General features: G+C 32.8%; 1 protein-coding gene across 1 annotated transcript; it reads right to left on the bottom strand.

Annotated features, from left to right (window-relative positions):
- Positions 1 to 447: 447 nt before the first annotated feature.
- On the bottom strand, positions 448 to 1,897 carry LOC131621308 (zinc transporter 8-like). The gene is made up of 3 exons (XM_058892354.1): positions 1,208 to 1,897; positions 958 to 1,107; positions 448 to 853 (listed from the first exon to the last, which is right to left on the bottom strand). The coding sequence occupies exons 1-3, from the start codon at positions 1,817 to 1,819 to the stop codon at positions 548 to 550; spliced, it is 1,068 nt and encodes a 355-aa protein (XP_058748337.1). The 5' UTR covers positions 1,820 to 1,897; the 3' UTR covers positions 448 to 547.
- Positions 1,898 to 11,801: the final 9,904 nt, after the last annotated feature.

Here is an 11,801-nt window from a genome sequence, read left to right as displayed (position 1 = left end):
AATTTAAAGGCAATTTCCACTTTTGTCTATATGGAGCACTTTATTATCCTTTTTAACTTTGTCATATTTGAACACAGCATGAGCATTGATTTTCATTAATTTCCGACAGAAACCTCATTTCCCCATTTGGGTAATAAGTAATAACCATTGAAAGCCAAGAACACATGTTCTTATTGCCAATCATCTCAGCTAACTAAGGTTCTCCTCTCCTTTGGGACACCACAAAAATCAATAACAACGCATAATACTATGGTGAAGACAAGATAATATGGACTCTGGTGGTCTTAAATCATAAAGGCAAAGTCAACTTCTCTGCTACAAAACTAGAATATATTGCAGTTTCACCCTACTTGACGTTGAAGTTGTTTTAGTAAATTGAAGCTAGTTGAACTTGATTATGTAATTCTAGATTAGATTGTATGGATTTGTTGTAGCTAGGTTATAGAATTTGACTAAAACACACCAAAACAGTTCTATTGAAATATAATTTTACAACAAGAGACATTGATTCCTAATAGAAAAATTAAACTAAAAATTATATAAACCTCTAAGCCCATTTGGCTATAAGAGACATAGCACCAGCTCCTAATAGAAGCGATACATTGCACCCTAATCGAAGTTTACCACTCTTTTGCATCCTTGGGTTCATAAAATCAGCAGCAAGAAGATCTACAAGTGCCATATAGATTAAGATACCAGCTGAAGCTGCATTGAAGATTCCTTCAACTATAAGGGCTGTTGGACTGTTTTCATCATAAACACTAGTGATCCCTATACCAATTCCAATTCCAATTGGAGTTGTCAAAGCAAAGAACAATCCCATGACCATAATAGATAGATTCTTGAAATTTGCCTGCAATGATTGCACATAGTTATTGAATTTCTCACTATAATGAATCAATTTTTTTTTATGTGTTTATGTTTAAGATATGGGACATTATATAGGACAATAAGTACCTGAGTTATGCAACTTCCAAGTCCCATGCCTTCAAAGAATTGATGAAAAGTCAAGGCACCTACTAGTGGTCTTATGGTTTTAGGACTCTCAGAAGCACCTAGAGAAATTCCTATTATAACCGAGTGAACAATAATCCCCAACTCCAATACCTATAACAAAATCAAAAAACAATCCAATTTAACCTAAAAGTTAAGCATATATCAATCAATAAGATATGATAAAACAAATAAATTTGTAGTATATTATTACCTGTGATATAACCCTATGACGAAGAAGTTCTGACGATGAATCCGAAGAAACATGGCCATGAACATGACCATGTGAGGCATGAGTATGAACATGAACATGTCCTTCATGCTCAGCATCCTTCTCCACATCTGTATGATTTTTGTCTTGTTTCGGTGTCTTCTTAGAGTACTGATTTTGAAAATAAGAAGTAGCATAAGTCTCCACCATAAGAGTCCCCATAGCAGTACACATTGCCACAAAACCTGTGAAAGGAAAATCACCCCAAGGATGTTCCTTTAAACAAGGAGAAGTAAGATTCTCAAAAGCATCTGGAAGCACATGAATGAAACCGGTTGATAATATCACACCAGCAGCAAAGGCTTTGATGACAAAAAATATATCTTTTTCCGGACTTAAAGCTGGTATCACTTTTCCAAGAAGTGGTATACAAACACCGATTGCACTTGCCACCATTATAGATATTAAAGCTGCTATTTTGTAACGTAGGGCTTTGGCTATGTCTCTATCCTCATCTTCTTCATCACATGTGCACTCTGCAGATACTAGAGCTGGGATTATAAAGAGGATCAAGATAGAAAAAACAGATAGTTTAATATTAGTTTTGAATCCCATTTGAATAACAACAACAGAAGAAAAAAAAAAAGTAGATGAAGAGAGTGTGTATAGTGAACCAGCGATATTATGATTTTATATGGTTAGGTTAAGTGAATGTTAGGGTTTGGAAATAGAAATTGTTTGACATGAAGTGTGTTAATAGGTCGATATATAAGACTAATAATTGAAAAGTTTGTGTTTAAATGTGAAAAGTCAATTAGCCATAAGGAAATTTTATGTTAATATGACAACACTTATTACTGAATGACGAAATTTATTTTCATCGAAAAGAATGATAAATGATGATATTTGTTTTGATTTTTTTAAACCAAAAGATTGCAATTACCAACAAAAAAAAAAGTCAAATACTTTCAATTATAATATTTGAAATTATAAAATCATTTATAAATTTAACTTGTATAAATCAAAATTAAAATCTTTTTTTTCTACAAGTTATATATTTAATCAATTCACACCAAATAGTGAGTAATAAATAACTTCAGAAAATTGCATCGATATGATTTGATTTTGAATTTTTTAAAGTACAAATTTTATTAAAATCCACAAACACAATTAAATCATAGGCCATTTGGTTGAAAACAATAAAATAAAACAGGCCATTAAGAAAAAAATCAATCAAATCAAATGATATTTCAATACTTAATTTTGAAGATTTGTATTATAGTGTGATTTGATTTATAAGTGTAAGAGTCTGTTTCCAAAATATATAGAAATTAGTCAACAAAAATCCTCTTTGACCAAAATAAATAGGACTGCAAAGAGGACCATTCAACATGATAACAATAAGAGTGTGCTATTTGTACACTGCCATTTTATTACACCGTATGGAATAACAAAGGAAAATATTGGTTGCACAAATTTCAAAATAATATAAATTAATAAAAAAATAAAGTAATATATTTTATGCAAACTTATACGGTGTAAGTTGTTGAAATGGGTGTAAAGATATCTTTTCCCTAACAATAATCGAACCGGTTTAATTTCCTCCCAGTATATCAAAAAAATCTAACTGAGTTATTGTCCCCACAACAAAAATTTAAAAATGGCCCAACAATACTAATAGCAATTAAATGTTGGTCAACTCTTTTGAGCTCACATCTCTAAAGGGGGTAAAAGATAAAGGTAAAATGACATCAATTACAGGAGTGCGAGTTTGAATATGCGGCATCTTATTTATTCATTTGAATTTTTTATTTAATTTTCATTTAATTAATAGTAGTTTAGATAATGAATACTCTACCTCCGGTTTTATTTATAAGAAAAGATTCTCTTTTTAGATACATTGAATAAATAATGTATCTAGACAGTATGTTGTCCAGATACATTATTTATTCAATGTATCTGAAAAAGAATTTTTTCTTATAAATGGGACCAGAGGGAGTAACACATTACTTCGCCTACTTCTACAATTTCCCATATGAGCTTTACACACATCACCACTTGTCGTTCGAGTTCGCAAGATATTTTAGGTGACATAATAGGACTGCAAACCGAGGTGCAACCGAAAAGCTTTCTACCCATGACGGACTAGATGAGGATAAAAAGAGTAATACATATGTGGCAAATGCGGACGACATGTAAATTATAGTTTCTCTTCAAGATGTAGTGGTGTTAAGGCCAATAATAGTATTAGACATCCAGGGTTTTGCAAAAATATGAGAATAGATATTCGGGGATTTGCTGGAGGTATTTGGTTGAAGTGGAAAAAAGATTACTTAAATATCACCTGAGATTAGGAAAATCAACATGTTCTCCATGTTAATGTTAGTAATGGTAATAATCATAATAGGATGTTAATAGGGGTTTATGCTAGCTCTAGGGAGGTGGAGAAATGGGAGACTTGGGCGGAAATTAAGAGGATTAATTTATACTGACATCTCTTCTTGGTTGATGCTAAGGAATTTTAATGAGATTAAGTTCCGGAGGAGAAAAAAGGAGGATCCCAAGTTTGTATTTCTAAATATTTAAAATTTGGTAATTAGATTAATGATTGTCACGTGATGGAGGAGACTACTATAGGTTAGGTTCACTTGGAAATGACCTCGGTGGAAAGAGAGAGATTATATTTTCAAAAAGTTTGATTGGACGCTCTGCAACGTTGTATCAGATGAATGGGGAGGAGTCAAAATAACCATGGGAGAAATTTTGACTTTTCTAATCGATTAGAGCATATGTCCAATTGATTAGAAATTCACAAACTTAAGTCCCAAGTTAGTTTGAACGCGCCTTGATTATGTGCAACAGCTAGATATCTTAACCTTCCATTTTGAGAACTTACAAATGTATATTTGCACCATCTAATTGATTATGAATAGGCTCTAATTGATCAGATAACGGTAAAATGCATTGATTGCAAATTCCATTTTGAGCCAACCTCGGGCCTATAAATAGATGTTTCATTTCTCATTTCAAACGATCCAGAATCATGTTTTGACACTTTCATCTCTCATACACACACTCTCTCTCTCTCTCTAAAATTTTATTTAACTTTCTCTCACTAAATGTTTTAGATAAATGCCTTTGTGAGTAGGGGTGGAAATAGGTCAGGCCGATAACAGGGGGCCTACATGCTAGCCTATATAGGCTCAGGCCAGGCTACACATTATTTTTAAATAGAAAAGGCCTAGGATTTTTTATAAGCCTATTTAGTTAAAAAGGCTAGACCTGATGCCCTAAAAAAGTATTTTAAGCCTATTAGGCCGGCCTATTTAAATAAATATGAATACTTTTGTATCATCATTATGTTATGTTTTGTACTTTGAATTAAAATGCATTAATAAAATTTAGTTATCTTGAAGAACTTGTGAAAATAAGATGAAAACACCGGATGAACATTGTTCTCATAAGTTCTTTTAGTTAGTTGGTCTATTTAAATATTATTTTAGTTGTTTATTTATATATGTCTAAAACAAATAGGCTTTTATATAGGCTAATAGGCTAATCAAACCTTCAAAAAGGCCAGGCTCAGGCCTAAAAAATAAGCCTATGACAGGCTACAGGCTAGGCTTAGGCTTCAATTTTTTTGACAGGTCAGGCTTAGGCTTGGCAAAGCCTAGCTCGGTCCAGCCTATTTCTACCCCTATTTGTGAGAAAAGTTCTTTTGTGTGTGAGGATATATTTTGTAATTCTAGAAAGGGTGGAATTGTAAAATTTATCAAGGAAATCTTTTGTCACTATAACAAATAATACATTTTATGATAGAATATTTCACTTCACCCAACAAAAATCTAAAATAGACGCGTCACATTTTAATTTATTTTTTAAAAAATACTACATAGAGGTTTGCTGGAAATCGAGGGGAAAAGTATTTAGAGGACGCGTCTTCGAATCCCATCAACTACATTTTATCACCTTTTAAATTTTTTTATGATCTATTACCTCGATTTGCTAAAAACTGAGATATAATGTATTTAGAGGACACGTCTTCGAATCCCAACAACTACACTTTATCACCTTTTAATTCTTAAAAATATTTAACAGGTCTTCACCCCTCGGTTTTTGTTAAAACCGAGGTAAAAAGTAGCACAGTTTTAAAAATCCAAAAAATGCAGTTATTGGGGATCGACTCCATGAACAATATCACCTTTAAATTTTTTTTTTAAATTCTTTTTAGGGTTAAATATACAAACTCTCATGTAATGTTAGAGAGTTTTGTTTTTAGCCCCTGATAAAGTTTTTTTTTTTAAACTCCCCCTCGCAACTTTCAGATTCCTTCAAATACCCCCTGATTGCCACATTGCAGAAAAGATTCTATTTAGTTGCGTACGTAATAGTCCACATGGTATTTTTTTATCTTTTAATTATTTTTTTATGCCACATATATTTTCTTTATTTTTATTTTTATTTTTAATTTTTTTACTTATTTATATTATTTCTTTTTGTTTTCTTAAATTATTTTAATTATTTTTTTTAAATTATAAAAACATTACATTTGGGCCAATACCAATTTTTGTTACAAGAGTAGTCCATTTTACAAAGCATGTTTTCTGTTCATAAATCCATATGTGTGGGTGGCTTATAAACACTAAAGTTTTCTCTAAAACATTCGATGTGGGACTCAATTTCTACCAAAAACTACAGTTTTTTCTTCTCACATGCTTTCTAAATTTCTCTCTGCTACTTCATAATCCAATTCAGTCCAACATGGTCAACCCAACCAATGAACAAAATGCAGAGCTAAAAACATGAAAGCAGATTCAAAATGCAGAGCTTTTTTCTCCAATGACAAAGATCGTTGGCACATTGGGTCTTAGATCTCGATTTGTTGAGACTATTTTTTTCTGTCTTAAAGCTGGCATGTCTGGTGTGTTTTATGTTTTACCCTTTCTTAAATTGTGTTATGGATTTCATGTGTTTTGTTGTTGTTGTATACAGTGGCTCGTTTGGAGAATTTTAAGACTACTATTAAGAGTACTAAGAAGCTCTGTGTTGTGAGTTTGCTTTTGTTTATGTATTTTTTACTTTTTTTTAGTTTCATATAGGTTTTATATTGAGGATAAGTGATGGTAAAGGTGCGGAAAGTTTGTGACTCAAATTGCGTTCAACAGGTTATGCTCGATACGGTGGGTGCGGAGATGCAGGTTGTTAACAAAAGTGAGACAAATGTTCAAGGTTCTTTGAAATATGTTGGTACTGAACTTTATGTTCTTGATGTGATTTAAGATTCTTTGGTGAATTTTTAGATAGATACAGGAACACATAAAACACAAGAAAAAATTGGAAGTGAAAGAATTGTAGTACATAAAGACAAGTGAGACTTGAGTGTGATACTGCAAAGCTGAAAAAGACAAGTCTCACATCGAAAACATTACTCCAACTAAAAGAGTTTATATAACTCTTTTACACTATGCATTTCAAAATATGATTTAATGGACTACAAAAAAAGACATTGGGCATTAAGCCTTAAGGTACTGTTTTAATCATTAATTTATAAATATTAATAAAAAAGTAAATAAAAACAAATAAATAAATTAAAAATAATAATTAAAATTAGCAAAAAAATAAATACAATTCCAAGTGTATTTAAAAAATAAATTAAAAAAAGGGTTTAATATACTTCACCCCCTACCAATATAGCGAGATTCGGTTTGCCCCCCCTGAATGATTTTTTTTACCAAACACCCCTTATAAAACCCAAAACATGGATTTACCACTCCTTGTTACCACACTAGCTGACTGGGCAATGCTGCATTGGACACGGTGGCGCTGACTGGATCCACCCTCATAAAATTAGGGTTCATCTTTCCCTCTTTCTCCACATTGAATCAGTCATCTTCATTCTCCATCTTCGTCCCTCTCTTTCTCCGCGTCCATCTGTTATACCCCAAAATTTGCCCGCATCTTTTTTCAAGAAAACTCCAATCTGAAAATTAAGAGTCTCATATAATCATGGATTTTTATTTCAACAAATATCCTGACATATGAAATACTTAGTTTTTAGAATTTTTCTTATACAGTAATTTGGCTTGCAGTTGAATTTATTCTTACGCAAACGCCAAATGCTGTTTATTAATTCACACATGCTATTTATTTATTTACAGATAAATAGTACTGACACAATTGGTACAGAGTTAAATCTTTTTGCAGGCGCAGAATCAGGAAACTCAGACTGTACTGGTAACAGTAAATATTAGTTATTTATTATGTCTATGTTTTTTTTTTCCCTAACAAGTCATGTAAATAAACTTTCATTTTTCACATAAAACAAAAACAAAAAACAACAAAAAAGAAAATTAACTTTGACTGTTGATTTTTCACTCTAACTGCTACGTCAATACCTGAACAGTCAGTCGACAGCCAAACTGCTGGCAGTACAATTCTCAGTGTTTTGTACCATCAATCAAATCAATCTTTCACAATTCAAAATTCCAAGATCTTTGTGCTAGAAGTCTTCTGAATATCACGCGATTAGCAGAGACTCAACACTGCACAAAAATCAGGTACGCTTAACTGTCTCCTACACAAACAGTCCCTAATCAGGGTTTTTCTTGTTTTACAGGAGCAACAAGTTTTTGAGAGCTCAAATGGATTTCATACACATCCATATATCTCAAAGTACCATCATACAAATTTTCAAACTTCAATTCACTCAGACGCACCGTCAGCAGCTCAAACAGTCAACAGACGACCCGTTTGACCAAAAAAGTCAACAGACAGTCAAAAATGAATTTTTTTGTCAAAGTCCATATTTTGTCAAAGGATTCATCATTTGATCATTGGATGATCATAATTCATCAAGGAAAGATCAAAAATCAACAAAACCCTAAGATTCAAAATTAGGGTTTTTGCCTGAAAAGTCAACTCAACTTTGACTGATCATAACTCTCTCATCCTTCATCCAAAAAATTCAAACCAAAGCTTGTTTTGAAGGAAATTCAATTATCTTTCAAATGCCATTGATCCCATGGTCATTGGATTCACCATTTGAAAAATATGACCAAAGACATTACAGGTCATTTTCAAAGTCAACAAAAAGACACTTTTTTCAAAAGGACACACAAGGAGCTTCAAAAATCATTTTGACATGAGACCAAAGACATTGGTTAGAGGACTCTTTGAGGTTTCCAAAAAGTGCAAGATCTCCTTCATATGACAAAAATTGAGGGATTTACACCTTGTTGAAGTTGGCTAAATTTTGGGAAAATGCATGAAACCAACATTGTTCAAAATTGCATTTTTTCCAAAAGGGGCCAAGTTTTCAGCATTCAAACATCATTTCCATGTTACCATGGGCCTCCCACGACCAAGACTAAGCCCATACCTTTTTTTATCCATTTTTTGCATGATTTTATCTTACTTTAAGATTAAAATTAAAAGGAAAATGCATGGATAATGGTAGCTTAACTTCCAAGCATGACTCACCCCTAAGAAATCTTCATCTTCTGCAGAGAATTGAAGGGCAAGGCAGGTGCATTGAAGGAGGGCAAGACTTGGTCAAGTTTTCAAAGGTTTTTAATATTAAAAAACCAAAGTTTCAACAAAGGCAACTAGCTGCAAGTTAGCTTCAATTCTAAGCACACATAGCTTATAAATAAGCTATCTTAGTTCAGTAACAAGAGAGACACGAATTCAGAGCTATGCTTATGCTTGTACCATGCTTGTAACACTTTAAAAATTTCAAGGAAATTCAAAATTCGAATTCTGAGTTTAATCCATTTTCAATACAAACTAAACACTTAAACACTTTCCTCAAGCATTACTGAACATATCTCAATCATTTCCAAGTCTTGAAACCTCATAAATCGAGCTACCTAGGCCACGGTTTGTTCAAACTAAAATCAACTTATATCTCATCATTCACGCACATTTAACAAGATGTAGATGCATAATTGTGTTTGGTTTGAAGCTCTGGTCGTTTCTGGAGCTTCAATTGGACTTTAATGGTTGTTTGTGTCATATACCATTTTAGGGTTTGCTTAGTTCAAAATTAGGGTTTTTCATTAGGGCCAAAATTAAGCAAAATTAAGGACATGGTTACATTCAGTGGAACAAGACGAATTCAATGGTGCCATCGCGCCTGATTTTTATGCTTGTTTACCCCTATTCGTTATTTTGCAGATTTAGGGTTCACTTACAATAGCGCTTTTTTACAAAAGCGCTGTTAAAAGCCTTGTCTGAAGGTTGAAGACGAAGACGTGTCTTCCTCCCATTGGTTCAGCAGCGCGCGTACTTTTTTAAACTTTACACTAATCAAGTGCTTTGCAGGTGTAGCTTTTACCACGTGCCTCAATTTCTGGACCATCTGATCTCATTTAATGAGTCATCCAACGTTTCAGATCATGCATGCACACCATACTCCCTCAATCCAACCACACAGGATCAGTATCCTTTTATTTTCTATTTTATTTTCTATTTTATTTTAATTTCTTTGTTAAATTAATTAAAAATAGTTTTAAAAATCCAAAAAATACACAAAAAATATTTTTAGACTTCTAAAATAATATATTATTTTCTGAAATAAAAATATTTTATTTTCTTTTGTGGTTGTTTGTCGTCACAATTTTGGTCCGTTCGCTTAAGAAATATTTTAGGTGATTTTCCAAATTTGAGTGTTTCAACCTGCGAATGTATGGTAATGATATTTTTGAAGTTGTATCATTCAAGGTACTCATTTATCGCTTTCTATAGCATAACATGTTTAGGAAACTTTTCATTTGTATAATTACCATATCTTTCATTCTTTTGCATTACCTGCTTAATGATTGAATCACTTTAGTTTCCCAACCCCAAATGTGAGGTAGCTTTCCATTGTTCATATATGTTGGAGGCCATAATCTTTGTTTTAACCAGATTTTATTATGTTTAATCTATTAGTTGTGTTGTGTTGATTGTATGAAAGCATGAAAAAGATCAAGACATTTTGTTTCATTTTAAGCACAACTACCGTAGCCAAATAGTCATTTCACCTTGTGAGTGTGTGAGCATTTGTTAACCCTCTTTGAGCTTTTATTAATATCCATGTTTCATTAGAACATGATGCTTGTCTATGAGTATTTAGGTCTCCTTTTTTGTATGGACGTTGGTTTTTCTTGTTTTCTTGAACCCTTAACCATGATTTTTGGTTTGAATTAATACTACTAATAGTAAATTTCCTTCATGGGTTGGTAGCCCCCAGATTAGATGTTGTTGCACTGAACTGGGTTAACAATTCTCTTTGTTGTTTATCATTCTACAATTTTACTAAAGTATCAATTTCAGTCTGATGAGTCTGGTCTATTTCCAGATTCGTAACATCTTTCTTGACATCATGTGAGATAATTGTGTTAGCATGTGTTGTTCTTGTACCAGAAATTTCACTTCTAATGTTCATTATTTGGATTAATAGTAAATCTACTCATTTTACTAACTACAAATGATATATCGGGTCTGGTACATTGCATTCAATACATTAGGCACCCTATTGCACTTGCACATTCCAATTGGGCCACTTCTCTTCCAATGTTCTTTTGAGGTTTGACGACATGATCAAATGGAGTGGTTACTTCTTTAAAGTTTAGGTGTTTGAACTTATCAAGAATTTTTTCAATGTAATGTGTTTGAATAAGTTCATAACTCCTACTATTTCGCTTTACTTTTATCCCTAAAATAGTATCTACAAGTCCAAGATCTTTCATCTTGAAAGTGGAAGTTAGAAACCTTTTGGTTATTGGTTATGTTTTAAGCCATATAAAGATTTGACAAGCTTACACGCCTTTTGTTCATTTCCAGGAAGCACCTAGTCTTCTCGTTGTTCCATGTAGATTTCCTCACCGGGGTCTCCATTTAGGAATGATGTTTTAACATCCATTTGATGAACTATAAGGTAATTCAAAGAGACTAAGGAAAACAACAATCTAATTTTGATTGTCCTTGCCACTGGTGCATAAGGTACCCTCACTATGATACTTCCTTTTAAACACTCACTTGCATTCAACGGGCCTTGACCCCTTTGGCAAATCAACAAGTTCCCAAGTGTGGTTTGACATAATTGAATCCATTTCATCTTGGATAGTGTCATTCCAAAAGGAAGACTCCCTTGAAGCTACTGCTCTTATAGGTTTTAGAACCATCCTCTACTTGAAAAATAATAGGAATGCTTCGAACAAAATTCTTACAATTTCCTTCAACTAGATAAAAAGAAATAACTTGACAATAAATTTTGTCTGGTCCTAGATTCTTTATTTTCTGGACTCTCTTGCTTATCCTAGGCTAGGGTTGTGATTCAATGATCCGAGTAGTGCTTTCAGGTTGTATTTCTACAACCCGAGAGGAATCTTCTTCACAAGATTCTTTATTGGAGGTCGACTCAGATTCTTTATCCTTAGTGATAATATTCTCAAAGAATTCTACATCCCGAGATTCTACAATCACATTAGACTCTAAGTTTAGAAGTCTATATGATTTACTATTTTTTTCATACCCTACAAAAGCACATTTTATCCCTCGAAGACCCAACTTGGTTCTTTTAGGGTCCATGATTTTGTAGTAGGCTACACACCCT

This window comes from Vicia villosa, unplaced genomic scaffold (genome assembly GCF_029867415.1).
Source record: "Vicia villosa cultivar HV-30 ecotype Madison, WI unplaced genomic scaffold, Vvil1.0 ctg.000001F_1_1_3, whole genome shotgun sequence".
NCBI classification, from domain to species: domain Eukaryota; kingdom Viridiplantae; phylum Streptophyta; class Magnoliopsida; order Fabales; family Fabaceae; genus Vicia; species Vicia villosa.
This window is presented reverse-complemented; position numbering and strand designations above follow the sequence as displayed.